This window comes from Barbus barbus, assembly GCF_936440315.1.
Source record: "Barbus barbus genome assembly, chromosome: 20".
Lineage (NCBI taxonomy): Eukaryota > Metazoa > Chordata > Actinopteri > Cypriniformes > Cyprinidae > Barbus > Barbus barbus.
The window spans coordinates 24,245,432-24,262,152 of record NC_136748.1 but is presented as its reverse complement, the minus strand read 5'-3'; the positions used below and the strand labels follow the sequence as shown (position 1 = coordinate 24,262,152).

The 16,721-nt window shown below is 35.5% G+C and overlaps 2 protein-coding genes across 2 annotated transcripts in view; both read right to left on the bottom strand.

Annotated features, from left to right (window-relative positions):
• Nucleotides 1–16,721, bottom strand: part of LOC306886541 (serine/threonine/tyrosine-interacting protein-like) — a 195,222-nt gene that overhangs the window by 110,051 nt on the left and 68,450 nt on the right. The window lies entirely within an intron of this gene.
• On the bottom strand, nucleotides 44–15,928 carry LOC306886504 (uncharacterized protein). Its single transcript, XM_079443656.1, has 32 exons — nucleotides 15,593–15,928; nucleotides 14,299–14,502; nucleotides 14,098–14,202; nucleotides 13,284–13,379; nucleotides 13,079–13,183; nucleotides 12,187–12,303; nucleotides 10,038–10,142; nucleotides 9,719–9,829; nucleotides 9,408–9,527; nucleotides 9,186–9,305; nucleotides 9,067–9,096; nucleotides 8,958–8,984; nucleotides 5,574–7,927; nucleotides 5,332–5,479; nucleotides 4,005–4,070; nucleotides 3,715–3,879; nucleotides 3,083–3,115; nucleotides 2,859–2,906; nucleotides 2,734–2,772; nucleotides 2,539–2,586; nucleotides 2,356–2,406; nucleotides 2,231–2,272; nucleotides 1,798–1,836; nucleotides 1,551–1,589; nucleotides 1,431–1,476; nucleotides 1,294–1,341; nucleotides 774–818; nucleotides 577–624; nucleotides 445–492; nucleotides 330–362; nucleotides 197–244; nucleotides 44–91 (listed from the first exon to the last, which is right to left on the bottom strand). Exons 1-26 carry the CDS (start codon nucleotides 15,609–15,611, stop codon nucleotides 1,335–1,337), a joined length of 4,284 nt encoding a protein of 1,427 aa, XP_079299782.1. The 5' UTR covers nucleotides 15,612–15,928; the 3' UTR covers nucleotides 44–91; nucleotides 197–244; nucleotides 330–362; nucleotides 445–492; nucleotides 577–624; nucleotides 774–818; nucleotides 1,294–1,334.

The window sequence follows — 16,721 nt, the reverse complement described above, 5'->3', positions numbered from 1 at the left end:
TCATTATCATTGCAAAAATATGTCCAATAAAATCAATTTGTACCTTTTTTAACTGGAGCTGGTTTCACTTTCTCCTTAGTAGCTTCAGTATCTGAAATAATCATAATTGCATGCATTAGAAGTAATGAATAACGATTAGTTAAAAAATGTTAATACTTGAAAAGAGTTTAACTTTAAAAGTTAAAATTTTTTTAACCTTTCTTTGAAGGTACTGGTTTGACTTTCTCTTCTGCAACTGCAGGCTCTACAATTCAAAGAAAAGTATGTTTAAGAGTGGAACAATGCACTCATCTATAAATTTAAGAAAGGAAAATTACTAATTAGCCTACCTTTTTTAACAGGAGCGGTTGTTGACTTGCCTTCTGAAAAAGATGAAGGTACATATTCAATAAATTATTTATAAGACTGACAAAAATGTATCAAGGCCACATATTTCCATGTTACCTTTCTTGGCAGTTGGTGGTTTTTCTTTCTCTTTAGAAACATCAGGCTCTGAAAATGAGTCAGCAGGCTCAGCTAATGTCATGCATAAAAATGACTTTTAAATGAATTGTTGTTGCTTTATGTGCACCCTACCTTTCTTCAAAAGGGCCGATTTAATTTTGTCCTTGGGAGCTTTAGCCTCTGAATAAATGAGAAAAGAGAAAAGCATTTCAACATTTCAATTTTAATTGACCAAGTGGATATGGGCAGTTAAAACTGTGAAAATATTTTCTAATAAAATGAAAATATTCTAACATTAAATACATAATTTAGAGTTCAAAACGTGGTACCTTTCTTTACTGGAACAGCTTTCTCTTTCTCTTTGGGGGCTTTGGCTAAAAGTATGGAATGACAATTATTTGTTTAGATTTGAATGGGTTGTCTATCTAAAAATCAAGCACCTTTCTTTTGGGGTGCTGGTTTTGCTTTGTCTTCAACTTTTTTTCTTTTTACATAAACAGTAACAGGTCATCACAAAAGACCTGATATTTCATTTGAATCTATATACTGTATATAAGAGCAAGGGTGTAAAAACAATTTCAAACAACACATTATACAATGAAAAATGTATTATTAATATAAGTTTAATAGCAGGAATCATACTTTTCTTCACAGGGAAAGGTTTTTCTTTCTCTTCAGCTGCTAAAATGCATCAATATGTCACTGGTTTCTTCAAAATTAAATGTTAGCTAAAATAGTAGATAACACCATACCATAGAATAATAGATAGCCATAACAGCAATAATTAAATGCATGAAAATTAAAACATTACAGGTTTTGGAATCTCTTGGCTTTGCCTTCTCTTTTTACCTTTTTTTGAGGGCTCTGGTTTAGCCTTCTCTTTGGGAACCTCATGCTCTGTAATTTCATCAACACCAGCAGTTAATGACACAGAAAAACACTGCATTTTGTTTAGAATGGCATGGATTGTCTGTGGAATGTCTTACCCTTCTTTACAGGAGCAACTTTTGCTTCTAGAAGTAAATAAAATTACTATACATAAGCAAAGATACATTCAGCATTTTTTTTTTTTACCTCAAAAACAAATGTAAACAGCACACAATTACCTTTTTTAACAGGTGCTGGTGTTTTATCCTTGGCTTCAGCTTTTGAAATAATTAAACAATTAATTTCAATGCATATTTAGTAAACATTTTTCAAAGGTCAGGGGTTAGATTCTTAAATATAGTAACTCTTTTTTCTTTAACAGTTTTGTTTTTGCAGCTTCAGGTTGCAGCAATGCATGCCATACACTGCATCATACAATAAAACTGATTAGAAAATATTTCAGGAGAAACAGCAAAGAAAACATGCCTTTCTTCAAAGGTTTAGCTTTTTCCTTGGGAGCTTCAGCTGTAATATGAAATAAGAAGACAAAATTAATTTCAATGAATCTTCAGTTTTATTACAATAAAAATTTACTAGTTAAATATGTTGTTTGGTTTGCATTATCCATGTAGCCCATATGCATTTTGAAACTGAATAAGCATGCATAAGGTGGAAAGTTACAGTGTGATCATCAACCCCAAAGTTACAGAGAATGGGATTACTAAACCTTAAAGGACACATTTTTCAGCACAGATATGTTTACAGATAAACATGCAAGCTTGGTAGCTTTCTTTAAATGTGCAGGTTGGACCTTTTCTTTAATAACCTCAGGTTCTGTAAACATTTGAAACAAACTGTTCATATAATCTGTTACCTTCTGCAATGCTTCATAAATAGTAATGCATATAATACAAAGTACCTTTCTTTACTGGCTTAGCTTTTTCCTTGACAACCTCAGCAACTAAAAGACAAAATATATTATCTCTGATATAATCACAACTTTGTATGATAAACTTGATCTTTAATTTTACAGGACAAGCATACCTTTTTCTTTTGGAGCTGGTTTTGCCTTTTCTTTGATAACTTCAGCTTTTTCTACAAAAATGTGAATACGTCGGACAGGAAAATAACTTTCTTTGCAGGATGTGATTTATTTCTAAACAAAATAAATCATCTATAATGGGAGTAACAGTTGTCATACAAGACTTTAAATATGCATGGTGATACCTTTCTTAGAACGAGCTGGTTTGGCCTTTTCTTTTGTAACTTCAAGCTCTGCAAATGAGTGGAAAAATATAAAAGACAATATAAAACAGACAATTACAGATCATTTATTTCATAAAAATAGTACACATAATGTGCTTTAATTATGAATTTGCTTTATTATGTGTGCTCATAATGCAAGAACACACAACACAATACCTTTCTTAGATGGTGTTGGTTTGGTCTCTTTTTTGGCCACTTCAGTTTCAGAAAAATAAGCATTTACATTTATTTGCTGTTAATTCTGAATTTACATAAATTCACTTATCACACAAGATACATACTTTTCTTTACAGGTACTGCTTTGATTTTGTCCTTGGCCATCTTAACATCTATGATACAATAGAAAAAATAGTTAGCGGTTATAGACATGCATAAAATACATCATTTTGTTTCACTTTTGTTCATATATTCAATTTAGGAATGTGTGTGGACTTTGCGGGAATTTCCAAAAAACAAAAACAACAACATTGAAATGTATTGTCTATGAGCAGGATGTGTTTAATACCTTTCTTTGCTGGCTTAACCTTTTTCTCAGGTCCTGCGCATATGAAATTGTATACATTAGAATTTTGTAATATTACATTTTCTATTCAGTTTTTTAGACAGCTTTGTAAGAATGCATAATGATCATGTGAAAGTCCATATAAAAACTATTGTAGCAATATTTTATATTACAAAAAATCAAATCAAATATCAAAATAAACATAATAATGGACTAAAGCTGAAATATACAGTGTTTCAATTAAAAACTGAACATTAACCCTCAGACAGCGTAATGAGCAAGCAAAGCTTTATTTATTTTAGCATTAGTGCATCATGTACCAGATTTCTTCTTTTTTAGAGGAGGTTCCTCATCCACTTTAGTCACCTTGACCTTTTTGTCAGGTTTTTTCTTGGTGTCCTTTTCTAGAACACATTTCATATACATAGTGCACATATATTATCTATTGAAACAGAGGTGTGGGGTTTTACATGTAATCTATCTTAACCGTAGCAGTGGGCTGAACGTAGCCTTCAACCTTCATCGTGAAGAACAGAGCAATCAACAATCTAAATGTGGATGTTGAGCTTTTCACAAAAGAGAAATTAGAGATCCTACAATAAGTAGATAAGTTCAGTATGTTTTATCAGCCTTACTTGTTGGTTTTCGAGTCTTGTCCTCTTTGGATTTTTCTTTTCTTTTAGCCTTTTCTATCTCCTTTTTCTCATGTTCTTTTTTTTCCTTGACTTTTTCTACGGTTATGTTTATTTGTTGTAATGTGATCTCTTCCTCTTCACCATCAGCCTTCTTCTCCCTCATATCTGGAAGAACAGAAAAGATAATGTGTCACAGTTCTGTTAAATTTCTCTTAAAATGCAGTTTTCATTCTGCACAAGCACAGTATTTTACAGTGTGCAAGCACTGAAGAAAACAACAAACCATTCACCTTGAATGATTTTGTATATCTCCTCTCTAGCTTTTTTCTCTTTGGCTTCTTTCACTTGTTCAAGAACTGAAATCATGAGTAAATGTTAAATGAAAGTTATATGTTTTAACATCCACATGATTAATGAACAATGAGAATTAGAGAATGAATTAGTGCACTATAAGTGTGTTAATTTAACATTAATATTACTTGTAAAGCAGCAAAGTGGTTTTCAGCCATGTCATTGTGTTAGATGGCAAACTAAAAGAAATAATGGATAAATTAAATAATTCATTTTCTTATTGGAATCATTCAATTAAGCAACATAAACAGCTTTGCAAATAATCAAGCCACTGAAATTATTTACAAATCAGCGCAAAGAAGTATTTTGTATGGTTTTCATTTTTCCTAATGAAAGTAATTCTAAATTACACTAAAAATGTTAATAAAAAAAGACAAATACCCTATAGGCCTATATAACATTACATAAAAGCAAACACCATTTTTGGGGGACTTTTCCTAAGAAAAAACATTGAACAAAAGATGCTAAAAGTTTTTACAGTGCGCAATGTGTAGTTGATCAATAACATCAAATAGCTCTCCCTTTTATATATAGAAACTTGTACAGCAGCAGAGTCCTTTAGAGAAACCTCCAGCTGTGTTTTTGCTCCTCTTTTAAGCATCTTTCCAGAAGAAGAGGTGAAGTAGAAGCAACAGGGAATGAAACTTCATCTTCATCCATCAATTTGTTCTTCTTCCAAGTCCACTTTGTAAGAGACGAGTAATAACAGTGTTCTTCAAAACTGATGCAATATCACCGTGATGTATTTATACCTATAGATAAACAGCCTACAACTATGTTATGCTCTCTAAAACAAAGTTAACATAGAGTAACTGACATATCAGATGCATTATGGCCACCTGATTAGTTCATTTGTACTTGGTCAACAAACAGTTTAGTTGTGGCCCGTAGAATTCAAACAAGAATTTGAACACTGCTTGGCCAATCAAATTATTGGTCTATTGTATAGCTCGAGCTATTAATACATTGCCAGTTATATGTAATGTTGTTTATAAAACAACAATTAATCAATATTTATTGTTTAACGTGCAAGGGGAATATGAAGGCATATTTTAGGTAGTTAGCTATGTTAAGATCCTGCACAGTTACTTTTATTAAATTGTTAATTTAAACTAACAAAATAATATTAATGAACAGTCTTAATTTAGTGATACATTTTCCCATGGCAAGTGAATTATAATTTGTTATAAAGGTCATCTATTGACATGGTTGTCAACTGAACTAACACTTTTCCCTATTTGTTAAGGATACAAAATTTTTCTATACCTTTGTGAAGATGCTTGTGCGCTTCTTGGTCATCTGTTTCAATGGAATGACTCTTTGATGTTTTTCTCCTGCTCATGCCTCTTTTTATGGCATCTTTCTTCCTGTCATTGTTATTGTTATTTTGATCATCTCTGTCTGTTAGGTCCTGCTGGACAGAAGAAAGGACAAGCTCCTCTTCATCATCATGGTCATCTTCACCAGCAGTGGTTCCCAAGATAGTTTGATCTTTAGACTCCTCTTACCTCAACCTCATCTTCATCTAGATCCTTCTCCAGGTTCTTTGTGCCCTTTTCAGCATCAGCAATTGCCACATCTTCCTTCTCCTCCTTGGCTTCAACTTTCATGTCATCCTTACCCAGGACTTCAAGATAATCAAGTTCTGTTGCTTCAATCTTTTCCTTTACACAGATGGTATCTGGAGTAGCTTCAGCTAATTCAAGTGGCTGTTCTTTTTCTAGTGACTCTTTGGCTGTTTCTTCAGTGTTGGCATCTTCATTTGCCTCAGGTTCTTCTTCCTCACCTATGAAATCAGGAGTATGTTGAACTTTTTCAGGTTCTTCATCCTCCTCTGTAACACTGGGAATTTTCTGAAATTGATTTTCATCTGTATTATCTAATTCAGTTTTGGTTGTCACATAGGAAGTACCTTCTGCTGTTTCAATTGCTGCTTCTTCAATTGTTTCAGTTGATTCTTTCTCTATAACTGCAGAGGTATCTTGATCTGAGGTATCATCAATGTCAGTGACTTCTGGCATATCAGATGGTTCCTCCTCTGTAACATCTGCAATATCTTTAACTGTTTCAGTAACTTCTCGCTCCTCTGTAACAACATCTGAATTTCCGTCAGTGTCTTCTGTTACAACAGAGGTCATCATAGTTGACTCGTCCTCTACGAAATCAGAGATATCTTCAACCTTTTCAGTTGCTAATTCCTCATTCATGACTTCTGACATATCATATGTTTCCTCCTCTGTAACATCTGGAATATCTTCAGCTGTTTCAGTAACTACTTCCTCCTCTATAACAGCATCAATATCTTCCGTCACATCAGAGGTCATTTCAGCTGATTCATCCTCTTTAAAATCAGAGATATCTTCAAACATTTCTGTTGCTATTCCCTCATCTATTACTTCTGGAATATCAGATGTTTCCTCCTCTGTAACATCTATATCTTCAACTGTTTCAGTAACGTCTTCATCCTCTGTAACAACATCTGAGGTATCATCAATGTCTTTCACATCTGTAGCATCAGATTCAGTAATTTCAGTTGATTTGTCTTCTGCAAAATCTGAGATATCTTCAACCTTTTCAGTTGCTGTTTCCTCATCAATGACTTCTGGTATATCCGATGGTTCCTCCGCTGTTACATCTGCATCTTCAACTGCTTCAGTAACTTCTTCCTCCTCTGTAACAACATCTGAGGCATCGTCAATGTCTTTCATATCTGTAGCATCAGATTCAGTAATTTCAGTTGATTTGTCTTCCTCCTCTATAACAACATCAATATCTTCTGTCACATCAGAGGTCATTTCAGCTGATTCATCGTCTTTAAAATCAGAGATATCTTCAACCTTTTCAGTCGCCGTTTCCTCATCTATGACTTCTGGTATATCCGATGGTTCCTCCGCTGTTACATCTGCATCTTCAACTGCTTCAGTAACTTCTTCCTCCTCTGTAACAACATCTGAGGCATCGTCAATGTCTTTCACATCTGTAGCATCAGATTCAGTAATTTCAGTTGATTTGTCTTCCTCCTCTATAACAACATCAATATCTTCTGTCACATCAGAGGTCATTTCAGCTGATTCATCCTCTTTAAAATCAGAGATATCTTCAACCTTTTCAGTCGCCGTTTCCTCATCTATGACTTCTGGTATATCCGATGGTTCCTCCGCTGTTACATCTGCATCTTCAACTGCTTCAGTAACTTCTTCCTCCTCTGTAACAACATCTGAGGCATCGTCAATGTCTTTCACATCTGTAGCATCAGATGTCGTTTCAGTTGATTTATCCTCTGCAGAATCTGAGATATCTTCGACCTTTTCAGTTGCTTTTTCCTCACCTATGACTTCTGCCATATCAGAAAATTCCACCTCTGTAACATCCAAAATATCTTCAACTGTTTCAGAAACTTCATCATCTGCTGTTACAACATCTGAGGTATCATCCATGTCCTTCACATCTGTAGCATCAGAGGTCATATCAGTTGATTCGTCCTCTGCAAAATCAGAGATATCCTCAATCTTTTCAGGTTCCATTTCGTCATCTATGCCTTCTTGCATAAGAGAAGGTTCCTCCTCTGTAACATCTGCAATATCTTCAACTGTTCCAGCAGTTTTATCCTCCTCCATAACTTCGGAGGCAACCTCATCATCTTCAACTTTGACATCAGAGCTGTCCCAAGCCGTTTCAACCCTCCCTTCCTCCTTTGAAATGTCCACAATACCTTGAGTTTTTTCAGTTGTATCTTCAGCAGCTTCTACCTCACCACGTTGCTCCTCAACCTCTTTTATTTCCTGTATAGTACTGTCTGTGGATCTCACAGCAATGTAGGCAGCATAGGCAGGGTCCTGCGTTTTGCCTAGTATTTCTGCAACTGTTTCATGAAGTCATTTTTCATTTCAGGTTTATGACAGAACTGAGCTCATTTTACAGATAAAAACACATTTACCAGTTTATGTGCGAGACATGACAGTTTTTCAGATTGGAAACACATCATTACATCACATTGATGATCTTAACAGTATGCACATGTTACGCCCTGACAAAAAAACTTCAGTTGAACCATTTTTAGCAGTTTCATCAAAACCCAAGCTAATATTTTGTGGCTTTTGTGTATATTTATGCAGTTTTATCAAAAGTGACTTGCAATGCATTCAATGCATTAATCAGTTCAGGAATGACCTTGCTAGCACAATTCTCTACTGTTTGAAAATTTGTAAATAAACACTTTAAGCATCAACAGTGCAGTGAATTGAAATGAAACCCTATATTTCTTTCCACAACCTCAGCTTAAAATCTCAGGGCATTAATATTGTGACATTCACAATATTCTTGCAACATGTGCCATAACTGTGGTAAGAACTCCTACATGCTGTATGTTTGTGAAGAATATCAACTGACGAACGAATCAGAGAAAGTTAGACATTGCATTACACCGCAAGAAGGGGACAGGAAAACAAACCGCAAGAAATGCATCGGACATCAACTTTTTATTTCTGTATTTGGTAAATATATCATGCACCTCCTTTTAAACCATTCTGAACACACACATTTTTACATTTAACATGGGCAGTACTGTGTGAGATGGAGAGTGCAGGACATTAAAATGAACACTATAGTACAGACAGAAAATATAAATGACAATCATCCCTTATGCAGTCATGCAGGTCCTTTTCATGCACCATATTACATAACCTCTATCACTGTTTTCTAAATGTTCTATTTACCAAATGGACTGAAACAGGGTAAGACACAACATAAATATGAATGTGGGATTCAACGAAACAGAAAACTATAATTTCATTCAATTCAAGATCTTGCATTATATATGCTTGAGGTTTGAGTACTAGTGTTAGTTTTGTGTTAATGTATTTATGTACATTAAAGTATGAGCATTTACTAACCTTTTTCCATAGGGGGCAGAAACTCTCCTGGAGAATATTGGTAGATTAACATATTCTATTGTATATTAACAGAGGTATTGAGTCGTGAGTGAATGATACTGACACAAACCTTTTCGTCTTATCACTTGCGGTGTGTCATCTGAAACAGAGAATGACATGGATAGTTAAAAAATAACTGTATTTTAATACACAAGCATACATTTGTGATATAATTGATATGATGAATACCTTTGTCTTCCATGAGCATGTTTGAGAGATAGGCAAAGAACATATCCCTCCTGTCAGCAAACTCCTCAACAGTGTCTGTGACAACTTTCATGGGATCAAAGCTAATGTCAGGAATACCACCTGCGAAAAATGAAATAATATAACGCAACTAAATAGTCTTTTACAAACCAACTATCAAATACAAATGAAACACAATGTTTTGAGCTGATAAATGAACAATACCTTCATCCGCTGCAAACAGAATGGATAGGTAATTAGAAACGGTGGTCTTTACTTCTGCGGCCTCCTCTACAACTATTTCAGCCAGCTCCGTGGGATCAGTGCTCATTTTGGGAAACCAAGCTGAAATATCGACAAGGTGCATTTATTTGACCTTTTTTATATATATATGTACACTACCGTTCAAATGTTTGGGGTCAGTGCAATTTTTTTATGTTTCTTAGGCTCACCAATGCATTTATTTGAGTAAGAATACAGTAACTTTGTGTGGATTATATCACTGAATGTCTAAAATGATGCAAGAAATAAAATACCTTCAAGGTTCCCGAATATGGTTAAAGAAATGGTCTTGATCCCACTTAAAATTTGCAGAGCTGCTTCACTGGCAATGTCTGCTGGATAAATGATTGCTACTTCCAGGATGTCTATGCAGCATGGAAAGCATTAAACAGAAGTCAGTGAGCAGCTGAAATCATGTTTTACTGAAATGCTAAAATATGACATTTCTTTATGCATGGGAATTTCAAATGTTGATTGAAATATTTTCTTGAGTTAGAGCAAATCATGAGTCTTTCATTGCCTGTCAGCCTGCAAAACAACAACAACAGCCAATTATTTCTGTAATGTAGGTACCTTCAAATAAGTGGAATAAGTAGGCCACTGGGAATTTAATCCAGTCAGTAACTTTATCCAATACAGTGCCACCAAGTTTCACTGTTTCAGTGATGCCTGTGTCTCCTGTTAAGTGTTAAAATAAGTCCAAAAAACAGACAATTATACAGGTTCAATGCTTATTTTGGGAATCATTGACAAGATGCATGTACCTACAGTCATGGCCAAAAATATCAGCACCCTTGGTAAATATGATCAAAGAAAGCTGTGAAAATTAATCTGCATTTGTAAAGAAAAAAGTGACATGACATACAGCCAAGTATGGTGACCCATACTCGGAATTTGTGCTCTGCAATTGACCCATCCAAAGTGCACACACACACCGTGAACACACACCCGGAGCAGTGGGCAGCCATTTTTGCTGCAATGCCCAGGGATCAGCTGTGGGTTCGGTGCCTTGCTCAAGGGCACCTCAGTCGTGGTATTGAGGGTCGAGAGAGCGCTGTACATTCACTCCCCCCACCTACAATCCCTGACGGCCCGAGACTCAAACTCGCAACCTTCGGATTACGAGTCCGACTCATTAAGCCACGACTTCCCACCAAAAGATCATACTTTTGATCTTTTATTTTTAAAAATTCACAAAAATCTAACCTTTAATTGGATAATAAGAATTTAAAATGGGAGGAAATATCATTATGAAATAAAAGGCCACAATTAACGGCACCCTTTTATTCAATACTTTTTGAACCCTCCATTTGCCAGTTTAACAGCTCTAAATTTTCTCCTATAATACCTGATGAGGTTAGAGAACACCTGACAAGAGATCAGAGACCATTCCTTCATCCAGAATCACTCCAGACCCTTTAGATTCCCAGATCCATGACGGTTCTTCTTCTCTTCAGTTCACCGCACTCATTTTCTACAGGGTTCAGGTCAGAGGACTGGAATGGCCAGCGGAAGCTTGGTTTTGAGCTCAGTGATCCATTTTTGTGTTGTTTTTGAGGTTTGCGTTTGGATTATTGTACGGTTGGAAGATCCAAACATGGCCCATTATAAGATTTCTAACAGAGTCAGTCACTTGTTGATTTTCTATCTGTTTGTATTTGATAGAATCGATGATGCCATGTGTCCAGGACCTCCAGCAGAAATATAGGCCCACAACATCAAAAATACAGCAGTATATTTCATTGTACACATGGGGTACTTTTTATCCCTGTGTTCACCAAACCCATCTTGAGTGTTTGCTGCTAAAAAGCCAATTTTTTAGTTTCATCTGACTGTAAAAGACAGTCCCATTTGAAGTTCCAGTCGTGTCTGATAACTGAATATGCTGGAGATTGTTTTTGGATGAGCAAGGAGAATTTTTCTTGAAACCCTGCCGAACAACATGTGGTGATGTAGGTGCTGTTTGACAATTTTTTTTTTTAGGTTTTCTGACCCCGAGACTCAACTATTTTCTGCAGTTCTCCAGCTGTGGTCCAAGGAGAATCTTTTGCCTCTCAAACTCTCCTTCTCACCGTGCATTAGGACGATATAGACATACGTCCTCTTCCAGGAAGTTCCGTAACATTTTCTGTTGATTGGAAATTCTTAATTATTGCCCTGGTGGTGGAAATGGGAATTTTTACTGCTCTAGCTCTTTTATTAAAGCCACTTCACTAATTTGTGAAGCTCAATAATTTTTTTTGCTCTACAACAGAAATATATTCTTTGGTTTTTCTCATTGTGATGGATGATTAAGGGAATATGTGTTTTGTTTTCCCTCCTATTAATATCTCTGTGAAACAGGAAGCCATGGCTGGATAATTTCATGTTCATAATCACCCTGGAGTGCTCAAAATTTTGAATATGAATGGGAATATACTTCAGAGATATTTTACTCATAAGAATTTCTAGGGGTGCCAATAATTGTGTCCAACGTGTATTTGAGAAAAACATTTATTTCATAATGATATTTCCCCCCATTTTAAATTCTTATTATCCAATGAAAGGTTAGATTTTTGTGATTCTTTTCAAATAAAAGATCAAAAGCATTAACAATGCAGATTAATTTTCACAGCCATCTTTGATCATATTTACCAAGGGTGCCGATATTTTTAGCCATGACTGTATATAGATGATATAGATTCTATGAGTGTATATATACAATGTTGGTGCTTTGCAGTACCATCAATGCCCCCAAACATGGTGGAAATATACTGTATAACAGTCTTGATCCCACTTAAAATTTGCACAAGAGCTTCACTGACAATATCCACTGGAACAACCACTATATCCAGAATGTCTGAAGCACAGAAAGCATAAACAGGTATTAGTGCCGTGCTAATAAGGCTAATAATTTATTTTTACCATGTTCATGATTTATTGTACATAATGAGTCTCTAATTGCATGTCAAGCCCCAAGAACATCATTGACCAATGATTTCAGCATGATTAGTGAAGCAGGTACTGTATTTGCTAGCACAAAGCTTTCTGAGTTTGTTTGTTTCTACTAGATGGTGCTTGAGTACTTAGACACTCGCTTATCTCAGTTTAACTTTTCATTAGTTTAATTTGTATAACTTTATATTTTGGTTATTTTACATTATTTATTGTGATTTCTATACTGAATTATTGTTTGCTTGAGCAAGATTGCAAGATTGAAAAAGAGTTTTTGGTTGTTTTATTTTATTCCCATCTTGCCTTTGTATATCACTTCCTGTTTTGTCATCTGTGCGAAGAGATGGAACGAAGTTATCGAACAAAATTATCGTTAAAAGGTTTAAGGTTTCTCTGTACGATTACAAGTAATCCGTCCAAGAAACTTCAAGATATAACCCCCTCTCTTAGCTTACAAGCAGGCAAAAGTGGTATGTTGATGTATTTTTTTGTTCATTTAAGAGTTTAAAGTCGTATGCGTGTTTTCCGTGTAACTGAATGTATGACTGATGTTTGTTATATTCGTCTGGTTTTAGTTCTATGGTGTTTGTGTTGGCGATGGTGTTGATGTCCATAAGTGCATTAAACATCTATAAAAGGAACCTCAGCCTTCGTGTTGTGTCTAAGGGAGGCATAGGTACCTTCAAATAAGTGGAATACGTAGCTCACTGGGGATCTGAGCCATTCTGTAGCCTCATCCAATACAGTGCCCCCATATTTCACGGTTTCAGTGATTCCTGAATCTCCTGGATGGAAAAACAACATAATGCAAGTCAAAATCAAATAGTGTTTTAAACTGCTTATAAATTATTTTTAAATGCCACTAATGAACATATGTGTACATACCATCGGCACTGAATATTCCTGACAGATAAGACACAGATGAGTCAGCAGCTGAACTAATAGCTTCCACGGGATTAAATATTATTTCAGTGGCGTACTCTGTATTCCAAATAAAAACAGAGAGAATTGAATACAAGTTATGTATGTCGACAAAATGTAATAGGGTAATTTTCAAAGGACTGGCTTAGTCAAAAATTCTAATTCTGTCTCAATTTACTCACCGTTCTTCCGCAAAACACAAGTAGCCTATATTCAATTATTATAAAAACTGGTTTTAAAAAAAATACAAAGACAGTTATAAAAGTATCAAAGCGGCTACTCCTGCGCTATATTCCAAGCCACGTAATAGTTTTGTGTGAGGAAGATATAAAAATCAAAATCATTTAGATTTAGCTCACAGGCACACTCCTGTGAATGAGCAATGACCGATTCACAAATGAATCATTATGAGTTCAATCTTTTTGCCAATTGGTTGATGCGGTCTGAATTGTTTGCGAATCGGATTGATTTTGTTCTCGAGTCCAATTCAAAGATTCAATGATCTGGTCCCAGACAACTCACTGGATATTAAGATTTGTTTGAATAACGATGGTCTGTTTTTCACACAAAACTACTGAATAACTTCAGAAAAGTTGAAATATAGCACGTTAGTCGTTTAGACTACTTGTAGCTATGATACATTTTGCAGCCTTTTTTGAAGACTGAAAGTTTTAGTAGCGAATTGTAATTGCACAGAAAAGCAAAGTGATATTTTAAAGCTACTTATTACGGTACTTTTAGCTACTAAAAAAACTATTTTTGTGTTGTGAAAGCATACCTTGAGCATCATTAAACCTATCATTCATATGGTTTATCCTGTTTTCAATGCCTTCAATGGCTTTGCTCACTGCTAACACTGGATCAGAGCCGAAATCCTGGATGCCTAGGAAAACAATTCAGAGTGAACCCAACAAATCCAACAACAGCACAAGAGTAAATAAAATAGGAACTGTGAAAATTAGGCCAATTTTAAACTTACTTGCAATCTGATCATCACTGACAAAGTCAAAGATGACAACACCTGCTATTGACCAAGAGATCAGAAGTGTGATGATGACCACCCATTGTGCCGGGCGATTCATGATTCGTAAAATCCCATGGCTCCGGGCTGTAAGTGAGTCTGGGTGCGCTGCCCTAACCGGGGCATCTACAGCAGTGGGAGGGATGGGCTTCACTGTGGGACCTGGAAACATGGATGAATTTACACATACTGTAGGCCTACACCAAAGTCTATAGCAAACTCTGCTCCTAAATGTCAAACAAGTGGAAAATGTTACCCAAAGGTTGTTTGCTGCAAGTTCTGTGCTCTTTTTGCATTACTTGTGTTAATATATTCTAATTACTTTCCATATTTCTACATTGTTCTTTATTTCTATATAAATACAGCACCATAACATGTACTGATATTTGCTGCAGCTGTTCTGTTGCATTAAGAGCAAGATGCATGACTGACTTCACACTTGCAAGAATAAACTGCTTCTCCATGTTGTGTTATTTTCTCCCTGCTGCTTGAGTTTAATGACATCATGAACTAAACAAAGAAGCTACTTATTAACAAAGTCTTAATATTGCAAATATTGATCATGTTTGCTGGATTCACCAAAATGTGACATTTGAAAAATTTGGAGTCGCTATTTTATAATGTTTTTGGGAGAAGTTTTTTATGCTCACCAAGGCTGCATTTATTTGATCAAAATTACAATTATAAACAATGTTAAATAGCTGTTTTATAATTTAATATATTTTAAAATGTTTATTCCTGTGATGGCAAAGTTGAATTTTGAGCAGCCATTACTCCAGTCCTCAATGTCACATGATTTTCAGAAATCATTTATCATCCTATCATCGTCATAAATCAATATGCTGATTTATTATCAATATTTAAAACAGTTGTGCTGTCTGTTTAAAGTTTCTTGTGGAAACCGTAATACATGTTTTTTTTTTCAGGATTATACACTTCTGAGGTTATGAATTATTTTAAGTAAATTATGGACTTTGTATTAATCTCAAAAACATGTAAAAAATTTCTAAGATACATAAATATTATTAGTACAGCATATCATTTGTTTCAGCAGATAAAAATCTGTTTGACAAAAACATACATATCAACTGAGCTGTCTTATATGGTTCCACAACAGCATTTATTGTAATTCAAACTTTTATTTTTCTAATATTTTATTATTATAAAATATCATAACATATTTTTTTTGTCATTTATTAAGCTCTGTCTGTCAATCAAATGCAGGAGATCATGAGTACAAAACCTGCAGTACCTTTAGTTGCCTGAGCCATGGTGGTACTTCAGCCGAATGTCCTTTGGTTTTGCTTGTGTAATCTTATTTGGACGGTTTCACCCAGTTGATGTTAAATCCTACTCAGGAAAAGATGTTCCTATTTGTCGTCCCCATCCAATCCACGGGTGAAGCCTCACAGTCTCGTGAGAAAAGCGGAATGAGGGTTTTCAAAGTGCCGGATTTGGGATCATGGCTGGGGGAGAATGGGATGTTTGGTCAGGGCCGTAAACAGGGGAGTTCAGGCTCTGGCAGGGGACGCAGCAAATAGGTGCTGGTAATTTAGCCCATGTTATTGGTGCCTCACATGGGTGTGGGACGGGAAAAGTGCTGGGGTGCTTCAAGGTAACCTTATCCACTGCAAGCCTGGTTTATTCTTAGACGGTATAGTGTTTACCAGCAGCACTCTCTCTTGCCTTTTTAGGCAGTAGGGGGTGTGATCTACTGGAAGCAAAAGAAAAGGAGACAGTTGCATGTTCACAGACTCTAATGTCTTTGGTTTTTGGTGTTTCATTTACCCCCGGTTTCAAAGACAAGGCTTAAGCCTAGTCCTAGACTAAAATGTAAGTCTGAGCTGTTTTAACTGAAATAAACTTGCACTGACTGATCTTAAAATATATCAGTGCCTTTGTTTTGTCTCAAGATGCAAACCAGTAATGTTTTATTCTAAGCACGTTTATAAAAATCACTAATTGTCCTAACTGAACTATGGCCTAATCCTGGCTTAGTCTAAACCCTGTCTGTGAAACCGGGCCATAATGTCATTAATGCATATACCATCAGTGATATTGCATCATATTATGTAATATTGTATTGCCACAGTAATCATGTTTTCAAAATAAATGATGATTGAGATGAAATGAATCACTGGCATTAGGATCTAGCATCTATTTAAAGTTAATCATGCTTCTAATTAGCACTCTTTATCACATCTCACTGCATATGGTTTCACTGGTGATTTCGTAGAACAGATTTGAAATATAGAAGCACGGCTCCTATTTTTAACTAGGGAACAAACTAGCTGAGAAGAGACGTGAGCTGTGGACATTTATGTGGCACGGAACAACATGTTTTGGCCGGAATGCAGTGGCCCTCAGCTGGACATGCAGTG

What these genes read in the sequence shown, in the direction of transcription:
- LOC306886504 (XM_079443656.1), bottom strand. An exon ending in GCAAGTGATAAGACGAAAAG is followed by an intron (nt 8,985 to 9,066) that starts GTTTGTGTCAGT and finishes AATATTCTCCAG; the next exon opens with GAGAGTTTCTGCCCCCTATG. An exon ending in ACCAACACCATCTAAGAAAG is followed by an intron (nt 2,587 to 2,733) that starts GTATTGTGTTGT and finishes ACTCATTTGCAG; the next exon opens with AGCTTGAAGTTACAAAAGAA.